Source organism: Podarcis erhardii (assembly GCF_964252035.2).
Source record: "Podarcis erhardii genome assembly, chromosome: 1".
Taxonomy (NCBI): Eukaryota; Metazoa; Chordata; class Lepidosauria; order Squamata; family Lacertidae; genus Podarcis; species Podarcis erhardii.
The window spans coordinates 82,382,397-82,409,547 of NC_138497.1; the positions used below are offsets into that span (position 1 = coordinate 82,382,397).

Consider the following 27,151-nt stretch of genomic DNA (forward strand, 5'->3'; position numbering starts at 1 on the left):
AACACTTAATTGTCATTGCATCCAGTCTCAAATACAAAATACACCAAGCTCCTGCCAGTTTGCATGTCTGGGGTGTCCTCTCCTGCTTTTATTATACTTCCAGATATTAAACATGAATATACACAATTTACAAATTAAATTACAGATGCACTCAAGTGCAAAACAAAGAGTTGACATTAAAAACCCACAGCTATACTTGCTCAATTATGACAAATCTATAGACATATTATCTAGTTTAGTCAATAAGACATTAGCTACTAGCTTAAACTGTTGTGCTTGAAAATATTCTTTAAAAAGCAGTCTTGGTTTGTTCAATAACAACAGCTTTCCCTGGTTTTGGTTTTGGTTTTAATTCATACTTTCTGTCTTAACTCAGAATGGCTACCCAGCCAATTGCACAATATTGTCAGAAATCTTGCCCAGCTAGTACTTGCCAGGGACCTTAGCATTTTTTGAGGCAGTCTTAATTTTTGCAGTGATCGCCATTGAGAGATCTAGATACAATCTAGCAACATTCACCAACCTTGTGTCCTCTAGCACAGGCTGGGACTGATGGGAATCGTCCTAAACAACTGCAGGGTACAGTATAAGGTTGGCAAAGACCACTACAGCTGAAGTCCAAAGGTCATTTTTATAGGCCCTCAAACAGAGAGAACCTAACATAATTCCACTATGAGGTTTGAATATAGAACAATAGTGCTCTGGATGATTTGAGGTAGAGATCCGAATTCTTCTCAGTGCATTGAAAAGGAAATGCACTGGCTTTGCTATTACATCTCTGTGAAGGTAGAGAAGGTCTATATGGTTGCAGGGAGGATGCTGATGGTATTTCACACTGATTGGTGTGGGTGGAAAGCTTTTTTCAGTTCTGCTGATCCCAGCTTTTCCTTGTATTGGATTCTGCCTGTATCTGCAGGGGAGAACATGAATCCCACAAAATTAATATTTCATCTCATTCAATGTTTTAAGAAGTGACAATCCAGTTACTGAAGTTGTAGGATTATATTCTACAGGTTTTGCCTGAAACATAGCTAAAGCGCCTGTCTAAACTCTCCTTGTTTGCACACACAGCAAAAATAAGTTTTAATTTATGCTATAAAAGGTAAAGGGACCCCTGACCATTGGGTCCAGTCGTGGCTGACTCTGGGGTTGCGGCGCTCATCTTGCTTTACTGGCCGAGGGAGCCGGCGTACAGCTTCCAGGTCATGTGGCCAGCATGACTAAGCCGCTTCTGGCGAACCAGAGCAGCGCACGGAAACGCCGTTTACCTTCCCGCCGGAGTGGTACCTATTTATCTACTTGCACTTTGAAGTGCTTTTGAACTGCTTGGTTGGCAGGAGCAGGGACCCAGCATGGGAGCTCACCCTGCCACGGGGATTCAAACCGTTGACCTTCTGGTCGGCAAGCCGTAGGCTCTGTGGTTTAACGCACAGCGCCACCCACATCCAATTTATGCTATGGACCTGCCCTATTTCTGGTGTTTTCTTTCAACCTAAGGATATACAAAAACAAACAAAAAACAAATAATCAGAGTTCAGCTTGGGCGTGAAAGTTTCTTGAAATAGGCATGCATACTGTTCAGATTTTACAGCTTTTGTGCAGAACATAAGTCGTAGTCACTGTCAGAAGAGTTGTCTGGGGGATTGGAAGATCTGTTGCTTGCCCCTTCCAGAGCTGTACAAAAAAAAAAAGAAAAATACTGTAATGTTTCAAAGGGAATTGCATATTCCAGGGAAATACTAAAATAACAGAGAGTAAAGTAGCAGCAGGATCTGCCATAATGCTTTTTGTATTTCGAGGATCTCCCTTTGCATTAGTGTTGTACAAATTCAATAATTGTCTTCATCCAATCACCTTACATTTATATGTTGCATTTATTTAATAGAGGTCAAGATCTGAACAACAATTAATTCCAACAATTCATCAGCTTTCACCCCAATATACCAGTGCATTGCTATTGTTATATTTTTCTAGATAACTGCTCACAATTATGTGAATTGCTTCCTAATACCCGGGGTGGGTGGGTGGGTGAGTGGCTGGTGTTTCCTCTGTATTTTCTGGAGATGTTTTCTTAACAGGGCACTTACCTGCATGGTAAGAGTCTAAAGTCAACACCGAGTGGGTGGGTGGGGGTTGGGAGGGGAGGAGAAAGATTTTTGGCAGTTTGAATTTGGGGGCAGACAGTTTTTAGCTGGAGCTGGTTATAATTAATACTGAGGCACACTTGTGGTGTAGATCCTCTCTTTGGGAATCTGATGCAGAATTAGTGATTGTGCTGAAAGATCCCTTTTGCTGCCACTATGGTCTCACTCTCTGTGTGTATATATATAAAGGGACACCTGACCATTAGATCCAGTCATGGCCGACTCTGGGGTTGCGGCGCTCATCTCGCTTTATTGGCTGAGGGAGTCAGCATGACTAAGCCGCTTCTGGTGAACCAGAGCAGCGCACGGAAACACTGTTTACCTTCCCGCCGGAGCGGTACCTATTTATCTACTTGCACTTTCTGCTTTGAAACTGCTAGGTTGGCAGGAGCAGGGACCGAACAACGGGAGCTCACCCCGTTGCGGGGATTCGAACCGCCGACCTTCTGATTGGCAAGTCCTAGGCTCTGTGGTTTAACCCACAGCGCCACCCATGTCCTTGTGTGTGTGTGTGTGTGTGTGTGTATATATATATATATATATATATATATATATATATATATATGCAGGTTTTGGTGTCCTCGGGTGTCTTCCCGTGTAAAAGTTGGGGTGTCTAGGCGACGTTTCGACCTCGTCGAAACGTCGCCTAGACACCCCAACTTTTACACGGGAAGACACCCGAGGACACCAAAACCTGCATTCCTGTACCCGTGAAAATCTACGAAAGCATATATATATATATATACACACATACACACACACACACACACACATTAAAGGATAGAATCATATTTGAGGAGGCCTTGTAGGCCACCTAGCTAAACCTTTGGCTCATTGCAGGAAACCCAGAGCTAGATAGAATAATATTTGATAGAGGATAGAATCATATTTGAGGAGGCCTTGTAGGCCACCTAGCTAAACCTTTGGCTCATTGCAGGAAACCCAGAGCTAGAGCATCCCCAACAGAAGGCTGTCCAATCTGTGCTTGAATACCTCTGGTAAGGGAGAGCCTATCATCCCTGCAGATAATTGGTTCAATTGTGAAACTGTTCTTACTTTAAAGAAGATGTAATATTCCCTCTGTGAATTAAGCCCAGCAGATCTGGTTCTGCCCTCCGGGGCAGCAGAGAACAAGATATTGCAAAGGCATCATATGTCTCCTCATTGGAAGGAAACAAAACCTTGCAGCGCTGCCAGTGAACTTCTAATTGCTTGGAGAATTGGGGAGTGTTTAAGACTCTTATCTTTCTATAAGGGCCATCATCTAGAAGAGACTAAAACCCTCTTCTTTCAAAAAATATTTGGAATGCCAAGAGAATGCTTTTGATACTGTCTTGTGTTTTCATTGCTCACTGATAATGGGCTTTGATCCAGAGAATGGCATGCAGTGTTCCATGAGTGCAACGGGGCTTTCGTGACCTTTCCTGCTACAGCCACTCATTCTCCCCTGAAAAGCCACTCTTAATTGGTTGGGGGTCTGTCCAGCACAGGATGTGTTTGCTACAACAGGCTACTTCTGGGGTGGGAGAAATTGCTGGAAATCGATGTTCCCGCTGCCTGCGTAAGTGGGAGTGTTTTCCATTTGCTTATGCAGATATTTGTATCCAAAACACTGGATTGCCTTGGATCAATCTAATAAACAACTCGCCCTGAGCAATGTAATAAACAATAAAATATGAAGAAGGGTATTGGGAAAACTGAGGTCCACGATGAAGAGACTTTTCCAAGAACATGTGCCAGTGGCTGTGCAAAAGGAATGGATGCAGTGTCAAACCATGTGATATTATTATGTGAGAATGCAGCCTGTGGGTGAACATCTATACAGCTAAGACTGGAATAACATAAAGCCTCAAGGTCTGGCGTAGAACTGAAAATTATCAGTCATAATACTCTATTGGTTCAGACAGCACATTACACTCACATTTGCCCAGCATCAACAATATGAATTGTATGTAAACTCATTCAATTTAATAACAAGAGCACCACCCTGGGCTGCAGCGGGACTGGGATCCTTTGGAAGTGTGGGAAACCCAGTGGATTTTTAAAGAAAGGTCATGTGATACACACTATAGGACTTTTAAACCCCACCTATTGTATGTTACCTGCATAGGGTGAGAGATGAAAGTTTTTCTTCAGGGCTGGATACTTATTCTCTTCCTGAACCTCTTGGCTTTCAGGACGTGGCTGGAACGTGACAGAACTGCTGCGATGGAATGAAACTAAATAAAAGCATAATGTGGAATCACTTTCTATCCAGAAAATATCCTAACTTTCAGTTAAATATACATTATATTGTTTAATGAAAGGAACAGAGTGAATATACAGTGGTACCTCGGGTTAAGTACTTAATTCGTTCCGGAGGTCCGTTCTTAACCTCAAACTGTTCTTAACCTGAAGCACCACTTTAGCTAATGGAGTCTCCTGCTGCTGCCACACTGCCGGAGCACAATTTCTGTTCTCATCCTGAAGCAAAGTTCTTAACCCGAGGTACTATTTCTGGGTTAGCGGAGTCTGTACCCTGAAACATATGTAACCTGAATCGTATGTAATCCGAGGTACCACCGTATTGGCTTCCTGGCTTTTGGTTTGTTGCAACAAAAGAAGCTATTTCTTGCCTCTAGAGGGAGTAAATGATCTTACTGTGATCTCTGAAAGATGATCACATATGATCACATATAATCATCAGAAATCTAATAGCACGGAAGTATGGAAGTTCAGTGTGCTGCTATGATGTTTCAGACATAAATGTGGAACAATGGAACTGTGATTATTAGAGTCAAAGGGGTAAAGAATAAGTGGAGTGTTTATTACAGTATGATAACATCGCTTCTGTAGCTCTCTAGTATCACACTATAATAAAACTCCACATTTTGGCTGTATATAGTAGGAAATGGAAACCCAGATTACACATTACATCAAATTTGCTAGGTAGCAAATGATAGTCTGTTACTGAATCAAGTAAAACCAGGTCAGTCTGTCTCAAACCAAACTGGCCAGAGTTGCAAGTTAGACATTCCTGTTAAAACAGTTTATAATGAGAATGTAAAACCTGAAACACCCGGGGTGCATGTTCAATAACTCTTTGTCTATTTCATATTAACATTATACAACCTCAAAAGAGGTTCACATGGATTTATTCATATATTGCATATGTCTTGGGTTGAGAGGTAGCTGGGTTTGTTCTTATCCACTACAGTGGTACCTCAGGTTACAGATGCTTCAGGTTACAGACCCCGCTAACCCAGAAATAGTACCTCGGGTTAAGAACTTTGCTTCAGGATGAGAACAGAAATTGTGCTCCGGCGGCGCGGCGGCAGCGGGAGGCCCCATTAGCTAAAGTGGTACCTCAGGTTAAGAACAGTTTCAGGTTAAGAACGGACCTCAGGAACGAATTAAGTTTTTAATCCGAGGTACCACTGTACCTTCTTAATTGGTTCCTTACCAACTGGTTTCATACTGATTTTATGCTGTTTATGTTTCTCTTATGCTCATGGCATAGATATTACATTGCTATTGTTTTAGCTTATTTTGATTGTATTTTGTATTTTATGGATTTTAATTTTTGTAAAACACCATGGAGGCTTGCTTGAAGGACAGTATAAATATGTCACACATGCGTGCATACATACCATTTTGATTCATTCCATTTGGGCCAATCCACTGATGCTCTCTGTTTTTTGAATCTGTAGTGGGGTAGAGGGAGGGGACGTTTGATAAGTCATTAAGCAAAATAGAGCATAGGCAAAAATAAATACCCTGTGCCAAACTGCATGGCTCTAAAAATGATGTAGTTAAGGCACATTAGCTGTTATGGCTTATATACCAGGAGTATGGAACCTCCGGACTTTGGGACTCTCACTCGGACATGTCCCCTCTGCTGCTCTTCTGAAGCCCCCCCCCCCAATGTTTTTGCCTGGCTGAAATATGCCACTGAACCATGATAATGCCTCTTGCTTTCCTGGACAGAGAGTGGAGAGAATGTGTAAATGCTAAGGATGGACAAATCTGCCTACTTCATTTCTCCAAGTTTCTCACTTTCCCAATATTAAATTCAGTGCTCCACATTTCTGCAACAATTTGAGATTTATTTTTTTTAATGCTCATGAAATTTTTTAGAACTTTAGTGTGAGTTTCTCCCATCAAACATATTTTTGTATGCAGTTTAAACAATTATAACCATTTTGCAAGCAATTTCCTGTAACACCATGCATTTCCGTATGTGTTATTTTTACTTATCTATGCATTTTCATGAACATTTTACTCTACATTTTTGTACACATTACTTAGCTGGAAAACTCCTTCGCGGAATTCAGAGAAGGTGAATTTCAAAGGATGGCTGCATTTTGGTTTGCACATTGTTCCACAAAGCGTGAATTTTGAAAGTTTGCCTTTAAACACAAACTGAATCGAATTTCTCCCCCAACCCGAGTAAACAATCTTGGCTTTTGCATGGCGGAAATGTAGGTTGCTGTATGAAGACAAGATTCGCATCTGCTGCCTCGCCCATTTTTAACTGTGGTTCTGTGCTCACCGCTGGCATGAGACCCCTGGAAAATTGCCCATGAGAAATATGGCATCTGGACTGAACAGGTTCTCCATCCTGCTGTATGCAGTAAACAAAATAGTGCTGCGGCTGACATATATTCTGCTGCCTTTCATGTCTGGTGAAACAGGTATTTGTATTTGGCTCAGCTAGAAGTCACCACTTGTGAGAAGTCAAACAAAAATTAAACCCTTTCCCTTCAGGAATATACCTAGGCCTTAATCAACCTTACCCTGGTTTTTCCCAGAACAATTGACAAGACAAGAAAGAGAAAAATTCCAGAGAAAGTAACAGGAAACAAGAACAGAAAGAAATCAGTATACAGAGCTTAGTGCACACAATCACAGAACTAGTGTAGGGCATGACAACGTAGCAAGCATTAATGGAAAATTTTGATTCCGTTAGCATTTAAAGGCGAACTTAATGAATTTGCACGTCCCAAAACAAAATGCAAGCCAAGACACAGCAATCCTTTCAAAATTCACGCTTCAGATTTTGCAGAGCAGTTTTCCAGACAAGTAACGTGTGCGAAAAGGATTATACTAAGGTAAAGTGTGCATATAAATGCCTGTGCATTAGCTAAAATAACATTTAAAATGTGCCTATTCAGCAGAATTGCATACAAACATGTACATTAGGGGAAAAACGGGGGGAAACCCCATGAAATGGTATGCATTTTTCTGAGGGCTTTAAAAAATAAATCCACAAACTGTTATGGAAATGCAGAGAACTGAATTTAAGTTTGGAAAAATGAGAAACAGAATGACACTCTCCCTGCCCTAATTATAGTCTTAACTGGAAACTGGGAACCAGAAAGACCTGGGTGCACATCTCATCTCAGTCCATCAGTGAATAACTTAACTAAGCCACTCCCTCATGGCCTCAGTGCCCCCCCCCATATGCTTCAGTGCTAAAAGTCACATGGTCATGTTACCCCCATGCCCTGAGGGCTCCCATATGATGGTATGAATAGGTCCTTAGACTGGGGGCATTGTTCTACAAAACAGACAAGCTTCTAGTTTGCCACAACAAAAGAATGCCGCTTACATTTCTTTACCAGCTTTTTGTAGGCTGGGGGAACACAGAAAAACAGGAGGGCAGCTGTGAGGACAAGACCCAGCAGGATTCCCAAGACGGTCTCGGTATTGGACACCCTGGGCTTGGAAACTTGGTCAGGAGAGAGAAGTTGAGATTACATATTATTTCATCCCTAGAGGAAGCTCGTCCTCAGATAAATGTTAGTGCCTCTGACACTTAACAGCAGAACCAGCTGCTCCCTTCCATTCACCGGATTGTGCTCATTTTTAAATCTCATTGTCCATACTAAACCTGTAAATCTTCCAAAATTCATGCCTACTATGCTACAGAAAACTCATACACAGGCTGTGTCTACAACACACGTCTAAAGCACATCCCCTTGTCTCAAGAATCCTGGGAACTGTAGTTTGTTAAGGATGCTGGGAACTGCAGCTCTGTAAATTCCCAGGATTCTTTTTGTGTGAGAGGGGTGTGTGTGTGTGTGTGCGTGTGCGTGTGCGCGCGCGCGCGCGCAGCCTAACTCAATCTTCAGCTTTCAACCTTCACTGCAAACAGCATTCAAATACTATTTACCAACCTCAGTGTTCAGGATAGCAACAGAGTTCTAAAGAAAATGACTGGTATACTTCAAATCTCACTTTCAGAGAACCCAGGAAATTGCAAGCCATTCTACATTTAATCAATCAACCAACCACATGAAATAATGTGGGAAAATTTGGTTATGGAATTCTGGACTGCACCCCTTCAGACCACAGTGGGGGCTGGAGCCATATTTGAGAATGTCCCCCTATGTAAAAACATGTAAAAAGTTAATAAACAGATATTAAACTAATGTATCATTTCAAAAGGCTTAGCCTTGGTGTTCAAGTTGGCTGTAGTTATTTTATCTAATAATAATAAAAAAATACATACCAATTGATTACATTAAAACCATTATGTGATTTACCATAAAAATAAAATAAAATGCATGGAGCTTATTAAAAACGTAAAGGTACCCCTGCCCGTACGGGCCAGTCTTGCCAGACTCTAGGGTTGTGCGCTCATCTCACTCTATAGGCCGGGAGCCAGCGCTGTCCGGAGACACTTCCGGGTCACGTGGCCAGCGTGACAAGCTGCATCTGGCGAGCCAGCGCAGCACACGGAATGCCATTTACCTTCCCGCTGGTAAGCGGTCCCTATTTATCTACTTGCACCCGGGGGTGCTTTCGAACTGCTAGGTTGGCAGGCGCTGGGACCGAGCAACGGGAGCGCACCCCGCCGTGGGGATTCGAACCGCCGACCATGCGATCGGCAAGTCCTAGGCGCTGAGGTTTTACCCACAGCGCCACCCGCGTCCCTATGGAGCTTATTACTAATTGTAAAATGAGGGAATTTAGTATTCTAAAAAATACTATCCTGTACTTGCAGTGTGCTAGAATCCAGAATTCCACAACTTCAGCTGATTACAGCTGTGTATAAAATGTATATATCCGCCCCCCCCCCGCAATGCTAAAATGGAATTCCATATAATCCAAATAAGGAAAGAGCATAGGTGTGCTCTTCTAGTCAGCCTTGCCCACCTGAGCATTTAACCAAGGTTATCAAGCACCCTTGTGTCTTGTCGAGACAGCCGAAGCTAAGGTTCCTTTGCTCACACTGCACCGTCGACCAGTGGGCAGGCAATGGATTCCTCCACGCCAGGTCCTTAAGTCCTACTGAAGCGTCACACTTCGCTCCTTGGCAATCCCTGGGTGCTAACCCACTCCACCAGCTTTGCAAAGCCAGGCAAACCATTTCCCAGCGACCTCCAAACTTCAGCTCCGTAGTCCCAGAGCATAAAGAGGTCCCATCTTCTAGCCTTATCCTTGGAGTATCTGTAAGAGAAAGATGGCAGGGAAGTGAGTGTAAGGCACTGTCAAAGTCGTGTGGCAGTACAGTGGTCAACTGCATGAGCTGCAAGCATCTGGCTTGAATGTGAACTTTATCCCTGAACTCAGCGGTGGCTGGTACCATTGGGACTGCTAGGGTGGAAGGCAGGGAGGTCAACCGCAGGTAAAGCCAGAGCCAATGACAGGCAGAGTCCATTCTAGTTTTGTCCCCATCCATCTCCCTGCTGAGTTCTACCAAAGCAATACTGAGACTTAAGGAAGAGGAAGCTGACAGGCAACATAAGACTTACTTCACCGTTGGCTGTATTGTTTTATTTGCCTGCAATAAGACCCAGAAGGATGTCTCCAAACAGGGTGGATGGGTAAGGGAAATGGCATACCACCCTGCATGGCATCATCTCTGATAATACCCATGGTAGGGAAAACATGCTTTCACATACTTTTCATGGGCGCTAATAGCTTTACAAGAAAGATCTTGCGGTCAGGTCATGGTTGATAGTTCAAAAAAGCAAAAACTAGGAAAGCGATGGGAAATAACAGTCAGCATGATGATAACGTTATATAAGTAGATAGCAAGGGATGCTGAATAAAGGGCATTGCAAAAGTGGGGAAGGTGCAGCAAAAGACAACCAAAATGATGAATGGTGGGAGCTTTCACCTTACAAGGGGAAGCTCAAGTGTCGCTGCTTTTACGTTTGGAAGGGGAAATTACATAGGCTGCAAACTTATATACATTGACCTGGAACAAAGCCCCATTGAAAGTGGGATTGTCTCATGAGTAAACATGTATACAATAATGACAATGAGAACATTTAGGATGCTGATATTATAAGTATGCATAACGGGGGAAATTGGACGGAGAAGGGCTTTTCTTCCTTATGACACTCGAACTTTGGGTCATCCAATTAAACTGACTGGCAGCTAGTTCTGGACAGATAAAAGAAAGCAGTCCTTCACACAACACATCATTAATGGATGGAATCTACTGCTACCGAATACAGCTATGCTATCTAGTTTAGATGGTTTTAAAGGGGATTAGACAAAGGCATGGAAGAGAGGTCTATGGACAGTTATTAGACAGGAAAACTAATTTTTTAAATCACAATTATGATTTCTGTAGCTTTGATCACTTGCAGCAGAATCAATAAAGAGTTGGGGGATTTGTGCTTCTTAGTTTTCTTACCAGTGGGTTTTAAGGAGGTCACGAAAGGTGCTGTTGTTGGCTGTGATGCTGTTGAGGTTTCCATGGGATCTGAAATGATCAATGCAACCAAAGGGATGAGAAAAAAAAAGAGCTATAGCTTTTAAGAGAAGGGTCGCACAGGGGGAATGGGGAGTGAGTTTATCCAGTATTGCTACAGGCAAGAGCCAAGAGCAGCCTTCTATAGATAGGTTTCCCCTTTGGTTCAAACTGAACCACATGTGAAAACTTGGAGAGTGAGTTTTTCAGAGCTTGTCCCAGCATGGAAAAAAGGTGAAACTTGTACTGGACTGTGCTAAATTCTATATAAGGTGGCCAGGTACGCATGGCCAAAAATGTGGATTTGTATCACCGATAAAAGAGGACACCAATCTGCATAAAATTTGCATATAAGTGTATAGATGCAAAATTATGAAAATTTACTAAAATTTAAAATAGAAATACACAGTATTTTTCCATGTATAAGACTAGGGGTTTTTTTTACCAAAAAAAAGGTTTAAAATTGGGGCTCATCTTATACACAGATAGTGCTGAGGGGTGTTTTCTTAATTTGGAGTCCATAAAAATAGGGGGCGTCTTATATATGGGAGCGTCTTATACACGGAAAAATACAGTAAAAGGGGGGAAGGCACAAGGTGCCTTGTTGGCCTGCTCAGGGGGCTGCTCAGGTCTTAGTAACTGTTGGCTAGCAATTTGATGGCTCCTGATCTCCCTTGTTAAATCAGACTTGGACTGGACAGCCCACAAGTGGATGATATTTTTAAATAGAGGATTGTCCCCTGACAGCCTTTCAAAGCAGAGGACCTTCCTCTATAGAGTAGCCCCCCAGTATGTAAATTGTACTGCGGTAAGTCGTGTTAATATTTAGAGGCAGGTCCATCTGCCTTCTAGGGGGAGTGTGGGAAGAAGAACTATTGCTGTTGTTTAGGGCTGCCACACAACCAGACATTACCAGGATTTCAAAGGCAGAAATGACGTCTGGGAGGGTTTTTCGAAATGCGGTGCTTTGTCCTGGATCTTAGGCAAGAAAATCGTGCTTTGGGGGTTTTTTGTCTAAAAAAGCTCAACAACTTTCAGAGTGTCCTGGTTTTTACTTTTAGAAATATGGCAACCCTACTGTTGTTCAGATGGCTGACTGCATTTAGTGGCTTTCGGTCTCAAATGCATCTCTATCATAAAACAGTTTACATTCAGTTGAAGGTTTGTCTGCCCTTAGAACACCTCTGAATCTCTAGTGCAATGGGAAGGCGCTTCCAAAACACCCGCCACTGCTCTTCTATGTCACACTTGTTTTGCCCAAAGAGAGAATGCAAGCAGGAAGGAGTGTTTTAACTACCTTGACAAACCAAGGCCAAATGGGAAGTGCAATTGGATTCTTGCTGGGCGCAGTCCTCCAGGGCTGTCTCATTTCCCTGGCAGTCCAACATGAGTGCCTCTTGTTTCTGCGGTTCTTCGGCAAATGGCTGCAGCAGTCCAAAGGGAAAACCGCAGCCAAGCTCTTTACAGGCAAGGTCTGCATTCTGCTGTGTCCAACCGGTGCTACAAATGCTCTTCCATTTGCCTTTGAGATAAATCTCCAACAACCCAGAGCACTTGGAGCTGGTACCGCTGAGCCTCACAGCCCGTTCTGTTGGGGAAAGACTAAGATACTGAAGACATCCAGGCAAAACCACCAAACACGGCATCACTCCCTGCACCATTCTCCCTCCGCTTGGGGCGGCTGATCAATTTTGCTTCCAGACAGCAGTTTATTGTGGGCTCATACGATAAGGTTACCAGACGTCCCTATTTCTCGGGGACAGTCCCCGGATTTACAAATCAGTCCCCTTACAAAATCCATTGATGTTGAAAAGTGTTTCCGGATTCATTGAAAAAAATCTGGTAACCTTATCATACGAGCAAGTTTAGCACATCAACAACATCTTCATCAAAATGCTATCTTGTCCTGTATTATTTCCCTGTGCAATCCACTTCCATGGAAAATACAAAATTTTAGAAAAAACGTACCAGTGGAAACGGTAAATCCAGATTAAATTGTGGTGATGGGGAGGTATAGGGTGGCATTACGATGAAGATGCCATGTGGATGCTGCCCCAAACTAGAATGCATGCCTTGCCTTTGACACCTGAAATATACACGCTTGAATTCAATGTGGCGCTGTATCATTCATTTCATAAGTGGAACAGTTTCCGCGTGTCCAACAGGACTTTCCCCCTCTTGCCCACCTCTCTTCCCTTCCTAAATCTGTTACGGGGTTTCTCCTAACCCTCTGGAACAGATTTGAGGACAGTACAGGGCACATACTGGGAAAGGGGGGGGGAGTCCTGTGCAAGATGAAATACAGTGGTACCTCAGGTTACATATGCTTCAGGTTACAGACTCCGCTAACCCAGAAATAGTACCTCAGGTTAAGAACTTTGCTTCAGGATGAGAACAGAAATCGTGCCCCAGCGGTGCAGCGGCAGCGGGAGGCCCCATTAGCTAAAGTGGTGCTTCAGGTTAAGAACAGTTTCAGGTTAAGAACGGACCTCTGGAACGAATTAAGTACTTAACCTGAGGTACCACTGTACCCTATTATTTTGATGGTAAATTGTTTTAACTGTTTTCTGTATTTACACTGGTGTAATGTGCCCTGGAACCCTATGGTGAGCGACAGATAAGAAACCTAATTCTGATAGTTATTCATAATAATAATAATAGCAAAAATAACAATAATAGTCAGCAGCACTGAGTCCACAATACACTGCCATGTTGAAGCAAAGATTTATGTCTCATGATCATGGCTTAACTCCCCCACACTGAAATAAATGCGATTTAAATGTGCTTAATTTTGGAGGCCTTGTTCCCTTTCTTATGAAGAAACATGGAAACTAAATATCAGTTGGGACATGGCACAGCATAAGGCAGAAACTGACCTAGCTATGCACCATCTTTACAGGTATAAATCATGAAAATGGAATCCGTGTGGTGAAGCAGAATCCTATGCCTATCTACTCACAAATGCATTTCACTGTGTTCGGTTGAATAAGAAGTACTGACCTTCAGGGCTTTCACTTTGTCCGTCATCACAAGTGACCACTGCAAATAAAGGAATAAAGTAAAAACCAACCAACCAACCATAAAGTGGGGCAGAAGCCCATAAGTTGTGTCTGAGTGCAAAGCAGATGGGAGAATTTCCAGATTCATCGCCCACCAGGTGCATACGCCCACACCACATGACACACGGCTCTTGAGAATCTTTCTACAGCTTTTTCGAGACGTGCTGAAGGAACTGAAATGAGAAGGGGCCCCTAGAAAAGCCCCCGCCCCAACACACTGAACACCACAAGGTCCTTGGGATTTTGGTCGAACAGGCACCCCCCACTTGTGCGTGATTGACTTACACACAACCACATCTACGCAAGCGATGGGAAATAAATAATTCCATTCTTAACCTGAAATGGCAGAAGAGAGCTGGAAAGCCCTTATAAGTCACGAGGAGATCCTTCCCAGAGCCTGAAGAGGATGTCAGTGAGCTAGAAAAAGAAAAGACTCCAAGGGTTCCAAAATGGCAGCCGGGAGCTCTCGCTGCTACCACGCTATGCTATTGGGTGGGAAGCTTATGTACTGCATTGGGCTCCCATCACACATTTCGCTTACATGCGTGGAGACCTGGAACGTAACCCCCATGTAAGTGGGGAGTTGCCTGTACATAGTGACACATTCTATGTCAGAGTCTGCTATGCTTATGTTACCCAATAGTATTGTATCTAGCTCACCCATCCCTGATGCTCACCATGAAAATCCTCTTACACCAACTATCAGCTGCCAGTCAGCAAAACGCAAATAAGGAAGAAGGTGAAATCATATGCCCCCTGTGAGTCTGCTGGTCCCCCTTGGCTGCGTTTTGATATGTGAGGGGGTAAAGCCATTCCTTCTGTGTTACACCATTACTACCAGAGGCCTACGGAGGAAAGGCTTAGAGCAGATCCTGTTGAATCTGGGCTGCAGTGAGAACATAAAACTGATGTTGTCCAAAATAATAGTTTACACTGCAAATGCTTTTCACCCTCCTTTTACCTCGAGCTCATTTAGAAAACCTGTTCAGGTAAATGAATATGGTAAAGAGGTATTTGCAGATGCTGACAGGAGGGCACCAGCAACTGCAGACCTTCCCAGTTGTCCCTTCTGCCACACACCTTCTCCTGCACTATCTGAATGAGCCTGCTTCCTTCACGTGGGAAGGGGGACACGGCGCCATTGCCAGTGCAGAAGGAAGTTTTAGCTGCTAGTCCAGTCTGCTTTTGTAAGTAGAATGGGGAGGGCAGGGGAGGGAGAGATCATGTCATTTGCCTCAGGCAGCAAAATGTATTGGGCCAGCCCTGAACGCCATTGAAGATTCTGGTTGATGTAATATGACCAGGGCTTTTTCCCCCCAGCTGGAACTCACTGCAACTCAATTCTGGGACCTCTGAGGTGGACACCATTGCCATTCTAAGAGAATGAGGGAGGTGCTCATGGTGAGTTCCGGCACTTCTTTTTCTAGAAAAACAGCACTGAATAGGACTATTTCTACAAACCACTTTCTTGAGCATAATGAATATCTGAGTATTGTAAATATGGAAGAAATAGATGCCTGAAATGCAATGACAGCAGTAGCAGCAACAACACATTTTGACAAATGTAGTTTTTACATGGGAATTGCAGACTTGATGAAAGCCACTTTAAGCATAATGTCTAAAAATGCCCTGAGTCTATGAAGTAGATGAGCTGTGCTTGAAAACCATAAAACCCACTGGGAAAGCCTATCCACAGGCTCCTTTGACATTAATGAGAAAAGTGCAGAAGAACAAATTTATGATGTCCTTTTCATTCCAAATGAACATGTGCAGGAGATATTCCTTACAAATGCAAATTAGGCCCTTTGTCTCCTTCTGATTACCACACCAATTACCATCTTTCCTTACTGTTCTCAGAAGAACAATTTGATTAAGCGGAATTTTGATGTACACCGAGAGTAGTGAATAATAATTAAAGATACGGGTTAAGGGCTCAAGTTAGATTTCTGCTGAGCTCAGTGGAGCTGTCCCGATTTGTACCAAGGGAATTTTCTCTCCCCGTTAGACCTGACAATTAAGCATGCAACATAATTACACCTCTACTTTTAACCACCTTGCTTTTTTCCTCCATGTATAAAAACACAAATCCATGCAACCATTTCGGCAAGGATCGTACTCGCATAAACGTATCCAATATGTTTTACATTTTCACATCTGTAGGTGCATGCAACAAACATGTTTGCAAGGTTTAACTCTAGCTCCCTGGCAATTGTGCATGTGCTGGCATGGCTTTGCAGCTCCATGTATCAAGCAGGACCCTAGGCAGGTCCTGAACCTCACTGCCTCCTGCATCTGCCATCAAGTGTCTACTGATATTCTGAATGGGCGATGATCTCGGCACCATCCAGGCTTCGTTTACTGCATTGTTTTAAACAGCCAGTTGCATGGAAGTTCATTGCATGAATGTGATTTGTGTGTGCATGTGTTGTGTAGTTAGCTGCCACAGGGAAGCTTCAGCAGCATCAGGATCATGCAGGGTAGGGCGAGGAAGTTTAACCCTTTCTCTCATTGCTATGGTCCTTGACAAAATTTGCCTCTCTGAAGCTGCTATTTGCATTTCAAGGGAAGCTCCAATTGGCATCCTTGGAGGCTTTCCTTGAAATGCAAAAACTCCTTAGGAGTGGCAATTTTGGAAAGAGAAAGAGTCAGACTTTCTCTCTCCAGCCTCTGGGAATGAGAGGCTGCTCAGCCTTCCTATCAGCTGCTATTTGTAGAACAAACAAACAAACAAACAAACAAACAAACAAACAAACATTAATTACATTAACAAATCAAGGCCATCTCCTGTTTAGCCTGCAGGCATCCCAGCTTGCCTCTTTCCCCTCAGCCGATATCCACATTACTTCTTATTAGGGAAGGGCAAAACTGTTAATTTCAGTTTCTCGAACTTTCTGATTTTTTCCAATCTCAAATTCAGTTCTTCATATTTCCCCATCAATTTGCATGAAAATTCACGAGAAATCATGCTCATTTCTCCCGGCATACACATTTTCACATTAAACTTTGCCTAATATACACACTTTTACAAAGCAATTTCCTCTAACATAATGCATTTTTATTGTTATTTCCCCTTTTATCCACACTTTACCATAGTGTTATGCATTTGTATACATATTACTTGGCTGGGCAGCTGAATTGCAAAATTCAGAGAAGCGCAAATTTTGAAGGATGGCAGAGGGTTTTTTTAGCACAAATTTGGTAGTTTCACCTCTAAATGTGAACTGAATTGAATTTATCTCACATTCCTAATTGTTCATTATGCATTTATTCTCTGGCCACACCCGCACTGAAGCAACTCAAAGTGACAGCATGAAACAATCCTGACAGAATCATTAGAGTCAGCCTGAAAGAATGACAGCAGCCACTAAAGTGAAATTCACCGCAGAGATCCAAGTTCCTGATGGATCATTTAACTTCATTTTTAATTTTCAAAGCAGCCACAGGAGCCTCCAATTTTTATCAAAGCAGTGGTTTAACCCTTTCTGTGCCTGTAGCATTTCTCTCAAACTAAAGGCCTCCTCTCTCAGAGCTGCTGTTAACTGGGGTATGTGGGGATATAGGTATCTAACGGCAGCATTTTGATCAGGGAGCCAACATGGATGAAAGTGTTAAACACACCTCCCACTCCCTCTGCTGCCTTGAAATTAAAAATAAATATAAACTAGAAGATCTAATCTGGAACCCCCTGCACATCACTTCAGCTTTTACTCTGAGTGAGAATTTGAACATACCTTTCCCTCCACCTGAATCCAATTATATTATCCCCTGCACTGAGTAGTGCTGCATCACACTTTTATAAGGAAGACCCATTTTTGCAGGCACACCAATGCCGTAATATTGCTATGTCCAGCAAACTTGTAATGTCTGGATAATATTCAAATATGTGTGCCTTCTTGGAGCCCTTGATAGGTCCAGGGCTCTCTTGAAAACAGGGACAAGAGAGATGGAAATGTATGACTGGAGGGGAAATGTGCTCCATATTATAGGTTTGGGTTGGGTTGAGGGAGTCTACATGGAGTGAAACTCTGGGCACAACTCTGGGCACACCAGGATTACAGCTAGGAACCATACACACTGATTTCAGTGTATCTGGTCCTCAAATTAAGATTTATGGCAGCTGTTCTACACACACTTACCCAGAATCCCCGTTACTTCTGAGCAGATACCCAAAAGTTTGTTCTGTGAGTGGACATGTATTGAGGTGGGCTAAAAAAATAATAATAATCAGAGCTTCCCTCCCAAAAACCCATAGTAAAGCTTTTAGCATACAGCAGACAGGAACCCCAATTTAGGTCATGGCCATGATGCTGGGGTGGGGTGGGGATTTAAACATTTCCCCCCTGCACTTTCCCAACTAGAAACCCCTTCCCACAGGCCCGGCAGGGGATAACAGTCCCATCCCCCCATGAGACACATAGCAGCTGGGGGCAGGATTTTAATTGGGAAAACGCCACAGGAGACGAAAGGTTATCCTGCACCTCCCGCAGCACCATAGTCTTGATCCAAACTGAGGGTCTCATGACTCCTATTCATCACCTGAAACCCTGCGATAGAGTGTGCCTCCACATGACCTGTTTATTGAGCATTAATCCTGATTAGTTTGCTAAGAGGTTAGATGGCCATTGGTTACTTAATGAACATCAATTCTGATTTCTTTTGATAAATCTGTCAAATTCAGTTTCTCTCATTTTCCCAGTCTTAAGTTCTCCACATTTCCCCATCTGTCTGCATTTTTTAAAATAAAGCCTTCAAGAAAGTTTGTTAGCATTTTAGTGCCTATTTTCCCTAAAATACACATTTGTGTATGCAGTTCTGCTTGCAAGGCAATTCCCCCACCCTTATATAATACATTATTGTATGTTACTTTCACTAATATACACATTTTTATGCAAACTTTACCCCAATGTATTCATCCTTGTAAACATTATGCATTGTAGAATTCAGAGCACTGTGGATTTTGAAGAATGGCTGTGGTTCAGTTTGTGTATTATTTAGGAAAGTGTGAATTCGGCAGATTTGCCTGTGAATGCAAACTGAATTGAAATGCTCCCTCTTTGCTAACCTTTGCCCCTCTCTCTCACTTTTCTTCACCAGCCTCCTGAGTTTCAAATACCCCCTCCCAAAGCCACTGTTTCATAAGGGAAAAAATAACTGTCCAGAGAGCCAGGTAAAATGTCTTTAGAGGCTGAGCACTCACTTGCTGTGTGCTGCACCAGACAGGCAGCCTTTTACAAAAGCCATGACAAGACAGTTGAGATACATTTTAGTCTAGCCACCCGTTCCCCTGTAATAATATTCTTCCATTTTGAAGAGTTTTACAAACCTTTGCTTTTTATTCTTTGTTATAAAGAATATTCAACCAGCTTGGACTTGAAAGACAAGACCTGCAAACATTTGGGAAATGAAATAAATAAAATGATGCATTTTCAGAGTGCCACATGCACCTTTGTGGCGGGGATGGGGGAGGTACATCTTTCCTGTTTGCTTTTAGTATTTATTTGTTTACAGCTATATCCAACAGCGCCAGAAGTGCTAACTGTTTTTTTTAAAAAAAACAGCAACAACATTAAAATGAAAGGAACTTTATCAAAACATGCTTGGAAAGAAACTAGATTTAAGTCATAATGCTTAGCTCCCATTTACTTTTAATCATCACATATCAGGGGCGGCTCACCTATGTGGCAAGATGAGGCGGTCACCTCAGGTGGCAAGATGAGGAGGGGCAGCTGGTCCAAGGAATGCATCACTGGCTGCCACTGCTGTGGCAGCAGCAACAGCTGTGGCGTGCTCCTTGGAGGCCGAATCTGCCACCTTCTTGGCAGCCCCCTCTCAATGCCTCCTCTACAGCACCATCTTTTCAAATAGGAGGCATTGCTGATCTCCTCCCACCCATGTTCCTGATGTAGATCTTTATTACCCCGCTTGTTTGTGATGTGGATCTTCACTCATCCATTCTTTCCTGGTCAGGGATGGGCAGTGAGAACGCCATTTTGTGGTTCGCCTCAAGGGGACAAAATATATTGGGCAGGCCCTGTCACATATACAGTGGTACCTCGGGTTACAGACGCTTCAGGTTACAGACGCTTCAGTTACAGACTCTGCTAACCCAGAAATAGTCCCTCGGGTTAAGAACTTTGCTTCAGGATGAGAACAGAAATTGTGCAGCGGCGGCGCGGCAGCAGCAGGAGGCCCCATTAGCTAAAGTGGTACCTCAGGTTAAGAACAGTTTCAGGTTAAGAACAGACCTCCAGAACAAATTAAGTTCTTAACCTGAGGTACCACTGTATGACACTTTCAACACGCAAAACATTTAACGTGCGTTATGACATTCAACATCTTTTTAAACTGCCCTGTGAGGGTTATCGTTTTCATTCTCCTTTTACATTTAGAGCATTGAGGCTGAGACAAAGTGGCTTGTCTAGAGCTGGTCAGTGACCCAAGAACAAGCAGCAAAGTTAATCCATCTCCTGAGGTCAAATGCCAACATGCTGTGCCCTGAATCATTCTGAATTACCCATGCAGAGTACCCCACAGCAGTGGCGTAGCGTGGGGGGTGCAGGGGGGGCCGGCCGCACCGGGCGCAACATCTGGGGGTTAGGGAAATCCACGGGTTAGGGGGCGCAAATCCATGGGTTAGGGGGCGCAAATTACTTGCCTTGCCCCGGGTGCTGATAACCCACGCTACGCCACTGCCCCACAGGGCCCTGAAATAATTGTGCATTGTGTGAACATCCTCTTAACTGCTGTAAACAACAAGGGCACAATACTATGATGTCCACTGTCACTTGAAAACAAAAGTGAGACTCGTATCTCTTAAATGTGATTTCTCATATTATGCACCATTATTGCCTGAAACCCCCCCCCCCGAATGGTCTCTTAACACAAGTCATTCCTAGAGACTCTCGGGTTATTATGACTATTATGATTAAATTTATTACCTGTCCTTCTCTGGCAGGTCCCAGGGCAGGCTGCAACAATTTAAAATTCAGAACTAAAAACAATCAAAGCAAATAACAGTTGATTCCCAGTTAATCATTGGACATTTTAGCTGATTGCAACTAGGGTCCTCTCCAAACTGTCACTCTTTTATGGGAGGGTTTCAATCATGTATCAGCAAATTTAGGTTTTTGCAGTTAAAGTAGACTAAAGTGCTATGGTGCTGCAACCCCATACCTCCCAATATTTCTCTGATGAAAACAGGGACGTCCTAATCAATAACAATAACAATGACAATTTTATTATTTATACCCCGTCCGTCTGGCTGGGTTGCCCCAGCCACTCTGAACAGCTTCCAACATATATAAAACAAACAACACATTAAAAAACTTCCCTATACAGAGCTGCCTTTAGATGTCTTCTAAAGGTTGTACAGTTACTTATCTCCTTGGCACGGAGGTCATATAACTCCATACCCTCCAATGAAAATAGCAACGTCCTACCATACCCACCAACATGTCTCTAATGAAAATAGGGACATCTTTAGGAAAAGGGGGACATTGCAGGATCAAATCAGAAACTGGGACAGCTTCTGTAAATCCGGGACTGTCCCAGGAAAATAGGGGCACTTGGAGGATCTGCAAACCCACTTTTTAAAACAGGATTTTCACGGTAAGGATATTGTGTGACAATGCACAAGAAAGTGTGGGATAACAGTCAATTGGTGGGAAGTCATGTAACCTCTGAGCAAACCACTCAGAATGAATGCTCAGCAAACAACAGTGACTTCTGTGCAAGCTTACTGCAAGCAAATGAAGCTAAATGCTCAATAAGCAACTCATCTGGAGGCACCACAGAACACAAACCTCAAAACATATAATTATCTAGAGAAAGATGCACTGGGAAAATTTTATTATCTTCCGCTATTAATGCCCTGGCATGGGTGACATCTATCATTATCATCAGATAATATTTTCAGTTTATATATATATTCTATGCACCGCATGTTACAAGGGTTACTGTGGGACAGGGACCACTACCCTAGTAGTGTGAAATAAACATTATGTAAAGTAAAGTAAATGTACTAAACTAGCGGTAGGCCACGGCAAATTTATACAAATACATAAACATTGCATAGTAATGCAGAATTACAGCACTGTTGGTATGCTCAGCACAATTTAGAATCTGCAAGCATCCATATATGCTCTCCAATGCAATCTCTCCCATTTTAAACAATTCGAGGTGAACTGATTTTGTCCCCTGAACTTGATTTTCCAGCGGCAGCCTACTATCAGCCTTCCATCCATCTTCAACATCCAGGTAATACTTCTTTATTACATCGATCAATCTATCTATATCTTTACTCGTAGCTAGAAGAACTGGCATTGTATTGCACTAAAATAAAGCAAAAATCTTCTGCTAGCATTGACAGTCCCCCTTGATAATATAAAGTTCACTATCTCTAGTTGAATGAAAACGTAACAAGGGTAGACAGATAAAAAGAGCCTTGATTGTGTTCAGGCACAATGGAGAAGGGAGCAGCAGAAGGAAGGTTTGGAGTTCAGAATGAACCGCTTGCTGGTCCAAATGATGAGCAATAGTTCCACCATCAGACTTCTACCCAAGCTGCTAACATAGCAATACTTAGTGCCTCCTGCCCCACAATCACAGTGGAAGTGCATTTGCAGCACTCATACAGGACCATATGTGCAAGGGCTTCCTTCCACACATTAACCTCACTTGCTAAAGTGGAGTGACATCTGCTCTCATTTAGGATCCTGGGCTTGGTTTGAAATGCTTTGCTTTTCTCCTAGAAAACAGGTTGGTTTGCATCTGAGCACATTTTGCCCTCAGATACATAAGATATGGGGTTTATTTCCTTTTTTATATTTATGAAATTATTGCTCTGACCCAAGAGAGGAGGCAGTTGAGACAATCAGTGCTAAGAAATATTAAATCAGGGGCCAGCAAACTTTTTCAGCAGGGGGCTGGTCCACTGTCCCTCAGACCTTGTGGGGGCTGGACTATATTTTGGAGGAAAAAAACAGTGAACGAATTCCTATGCCCCACAAAAAACCCAGAGACACATTTTAAATGAAAACACACATTCTACTCATGTAAAAACACCAGGCAGGGCCCACAAATAACCCAGAGATGCATTTTAAATAAAAGGACACATTCTACTCATGTAAAAACACGCTGATTCCCGGACCATCCGCGGGCCGGATTTAGAAGGTGATTGGGTTGGCCCCGGCCCCTGGGCCTTAGTTTGCCTACCCATGTATTAAATAATATATAGAGGGTGCATCATCTCAGTTCTGCAGGATCAAAGCCACTGCCACTAACAGCAGTGCTAGACCTTGATGCACGGTTGTAGCAAAATGCAATAACAAAAAGAAAGCACCATTTTGTCTGAAAAAGCCTGGAATAAAAGGTAAGAAGAGCATGAGACTCCTAATCTCAGGGTTGTGGGTTCAAGCTCTATGTTGAGCAAAAGATTCCTACATTGCAGGGGGTTGGACTAGATGACCCTCGTGGTCCCATCCAATTCTATGATTCTAAGATTCTAAGTAGCCGTATTAATACAAGTGGTGAAATCAGCATTGAGAGCAAGCAAGAACAAGCAATATCAGTTTGAAAGGTTTGTGCTGATTTGGCCCTGGGTCTAAATTGGTACCGGGAAAATGAGATGTAATCGAGCTGAGAATCTGTCTGCCTGCTGACAATAAAGACTTCATAAAAGCAGAGATATATTTGGGGTGAGTTACACTGGCCCACCATGGCCTTATATTGAAGTCTCTTGCAGCAGCTGCTTAGGTAATAAGCAGTTTATATAATATCAGTTAAGAAAATACATTTTGACAGTAAAAAATAGACAAAAGAATAAGTAGCAAGTCAGTCTCCAAAATTTGTTAAACGTGCAGGTAATGCACCTCACTAAAGCAACCTAAAAGCCCAAATGGAAAGCCTTCAATAACCTTCCATAAACTGTGAGGGGGTTTGCCAGGTACTCTACTCTAAGGAGCGAGTGTCAAAGAAAGCACACACAGACACACCCGGACGGAGAAAGCCCACCATCCATCTGCCCTTGACCATAATTACATGAACGAAGGAACACATTATAGAGAAAGCTCTGGAGATCACAGTGCATAGGGGAGAACATATGGGAGAATGTTCCTTCAGATAATCTGGGCCTAGGCCAATATTAGCATTGGCATCCACTGGCCGCCTTTACCCAGCCAGCCCGTTTGTTGACAGATGCTCTGTTGATCAGGGACAGCTGAATGCCCCTCCAAGGGTTGTGACATTTCTGAATGCACTCCAGAAGCAAGAGAGCTACATGAGAACTCTTATAATTTCTACAGGACTTTCCCCAAAATGCTCAAAATGCTTCACATGCACAAACTCAAAAATCCTGTATTATTTTATCATCATTTATAAAGATTCTGGGGAGGCGGGGGGAATGGACTGTGGCTTGTTTAAAGCCAACCAGTGAGTTTACAACTCTGCTGAGTTTTGAACCATTCCTTCCATGGAATAGCCTTTGATAGCACTACTCACCCCACATCCCCACCAACGTCAGTGGGACAAAGGCTAGAAGATGATTGAATTTCATCGGCACGTTCCTCCTCATCCGACAATATACAGGCAGCACTTTCGTGTCCCTGCCCTGATGCTTCTCTGTTACCTGCTCTAGGCAAAGGGAGGCTTGGGGGAGGAAGGCAGTGTGCTTTCTCCCCGTCCTGATGTGGTTTTTCTGCGTCATGTCTCAGTTGCTTAAACTGTGCTTTCTGTACCAGTCTTCTCTCTTTATCCTTCAGAGTCCTAGAGCTGCTCCCCAGCCTCCCCAGAATCTTTATGAATCTTTATAAAGCACCTGGCCATAAAAAATACAACAACAATAATACTAATAAAAATCCCCACTTGCTTCTGCATAGAGATGGGTGATCTGTCAATTTCAGTTTCTCTCGGGTTCTCATTTTTCCAGCATTACACCTCCACATTTCTGTATCCATTTGCGATACTTTTAGAATTCCCCCTAAGATACACTTTCTTCGCATGCAGTTTTGCCTGAAATAAACTTACTTTTTTTTTTTTTTTGGCAAACAATCTCCCCTAATGTAATGTAATGTAATGTGTGTGTGTGTAATGTGTGTATTCACTAACATTAATTTGTATGCCTACTTTGCCCTAATACCGTATACCCACTTTTGTACGCATTATTTGGTTGAAGAACTGCGTCACATAATTGGGAGAAGTGTGCCTTTGGAAAGACAACTGTGTTTCTGTTTGCGTGTTACTTTGGAAAGTGAAGATTAGGCCATTTGCATTAGAAGTTGAAATGGATACTATTTCTCGCCACCTCTGCTTCCACAGCAGGCACTGGAACCGATGGAGGGAGTCTCTCAAAGTAGAGTGAGGGGACAGAAAGAGCGACAGAGAAACACCCATGCCATATTACTTACTGTTTATCCTCAAAAGCAGAGGTACTACCCTGGTCTGGAAGGAACTCCTTTTGAAGAAGAGTTTGGATTTGGTATCCCACTTTATCACTACCCAAAGGAGTCTCAAAGCGGCTAACATTCTCCTTTCCCTTCCTCCCCCACAGCAAACACTCTGTGAGGTGAGTGAGGCTGAGGGACTTCAAAGAAGTGTGACTAGCCCAAGGTCACCCAGCAGCTGCATGTGGAGGAGCGGGGAATCGAATCCAGTTCACCAGATTAAGAGTCCACCGCTCTTAACCAGTACACCACACTGGCTTTTGAGAAGTTTGGTGTCGAGGACTGAGGGGTGGAATGTGTTTGGCAATCCTCTTTGGTGTTAACTTGAGGCCTCACTGAGTATGTATTAGAGTCTGGCAAAGCTTCCATCCTGCCACACAGCAATAAATTCAATTGGCCACTTTTCGCTAGCATAGCAGTGTGGTGCTGCTAGGTGACCATCTAACAGTTAAAACAAGGTGAAAGGCAGGCTGCTCACTAATTCTGGTTGCCATGGAAACTAGTCAGATTTAGGATCATTGACTGGCTAGTAATTTTAAAATTCTAGTACAGTACCTGCATGGAGTCTGAGTGGTTTTTGCTAGATGTGCAGGCACAGCCCAGTGCAAAAGCAGTCTGTAAACAACTGTTGCAGAATCGTTATTAATCACCTGTGTTCACGAGCATACCATCTGCACAGCCTTGACACCACTCTCCGATGAAGCTCTACAGAGACTCCTCAACTGTTTTGCACAAGCCTGCAGGGAGTTTGGCCTTACCATCAGCCTGACGAAGACCAACATCCTGGGTCAGGACGTCGTCAGCACTCCACGCTCTGGTGACCAGACACTTGAAGTGGCACATGATTTGTCTACCTGGGCTCCACCCTAACCAGCAGCCCCTCCATCGACGCTGAGCTGGACAAGCGTATTAGCAAGGCAGCTACGGCAATGGCTCGCCTCTCCAAAAGGGTATGGGAGAATGTGATGCTAACATCCAATACCAAGATGAAGGTCTGCTGGCTTGTGTGTGGAACACTCTGCATTGTGGTAGTGAGACGTGGGCAACTTACGAACACACATATAACTTACTGCTTATCCTCAAAAGCAGAGGTACTACACCAGCCAGCATAGTGAATAGGATCATGGGGGTTGTAGTCTACCAACATTTGGAAGGCATCGCCCATGGCTACCTGACTTAGACTGTCTGCAATAAAATGTTGCAGTGTGGAGTGCTCCTCTTTAGTATTCCAGCCAATCAGCCATGCCTCCTTCCAGGATACTCTATTCCATTCCCTCCTCCTTTGGGTTTTCTGTTTTCTTTCTTTCCCACCTCAATAGTCAGGAGTCTGTTGAAGTGAGCATGTTCAACCATCGCTGGCCTGATTTGATTCCCGCCCCCTCCAGGCGCCCCCCCATAAGTTTCTTTGTCCTTCTGCAAACCTTGAAATTACCCCAAACTCACTGAAGCCTTCCTTTCTTGTGGATGCTGCCATCTTGGCTACATAAGGCTTGGCAACTGCCTTTGAACATTGCAAATAGAGGGCATTAGGATGATGATAACCTGATTTATATGCTTCATGCTGAACTGGTTTAGCTGATAGCAGTAATTTTAGTTTCTCCATGACATGCATGTTATTTGTTCTTTAACCACTGAATTACTGTATCCGTGCTTGTTCATTGACTTCCTGATTCCTTAGCTCCACAATAAAACATCCAGAAGCGTGTTAACTTTTGGCTGAAACCCACACTGTCAAGCTTTCAACACCTATCCAGGGAAGTATTGTAAATGAGGTACTACATTATAATAGGTCAGTATTTTCATGATGTAGACTCCTCTAGA

The 27,151-nt window shown here is 43.2% G+C and overlaps 1 protein-coding gene across 3 annotated transcripts; it reads right to left on the reverse strand.

Annotated features, from left to right (window-relative positions):
- Positions 1-58: 58 nt before the first annotated feature.
- CD5 (CD5 molecule) lies at positions 59-24,609 on the reverse strand. 3 transcript variants are annotated; one of them, XM_081837548.1, is made up of 10 exons: positions 24,390-24,609; positions 13,834-13,872; positions 12,131-12,421; positions 10,777-10,845; positions 9,360-9,578; positions 7,735-7,854; positions 5,774-5,827; positions 4,247-4,363; positions 1,576-1,674; positions 59-910 (listed from the first exon to the last, which is right to left on the reverse strand). In XM_081837548.1, exons 1-9 carry the CDS (start codon positions 24,592-24,594, stop codon positions 1,586-1,588), a joined length of 1,203 nt encoding a protein of 400 aa, XP_081693674.1. In that variant the 5' UTR covers positions 24,595-24,609; the 3' UTR covers positions 59-910; positions 1,576-1,585. The 3 variants fall into 3 exon arrangements, 2 of the variants coding, with proteins under 2 accessions (XP_081693674.1, XP_081693673.1); XM_081837547.1 differs by having other exon boundaries at positions 9,285-9,578; XR_014150683.1 differs by lacking the exons at positions 59-910; positions 1,576-1,674 and adding an exon at positions 2,919-2,958 and having other exon boundaries at positions 3,056-4,363; positions 9,285-9,578.
- Positions 24,610-27,151: the final 2,542 nt, after the last annotated feature.

What these genes read in the sequence shown, in the direction of transcription:
- CD5 (XM_081837547.1), bottom strand. Translation starts at nt 24,594, where the DNA reads ATGACGCAGAAAAACCACATCAGGACGGGGAGAAAGCACACTGCCTTC. An exon ending in GACGTTGGTGGGGATGTGGG is followed by an intron (nt 13,873 to 24,389) that starts GTGAGTAGTGCT and finishes CTTTATTTGCAG; the next exon opens with TGGTCACTTGTGATGACGGA. An exon ending in TCATCTCTCACCCTATGCAG is followed by an intron (nt 1,675 to 4,246) that starts GTAACATACAAT and finishes TTTTTTGTACAG; the next exon opens with CTCTGGAAGGGGCAAGCAAC.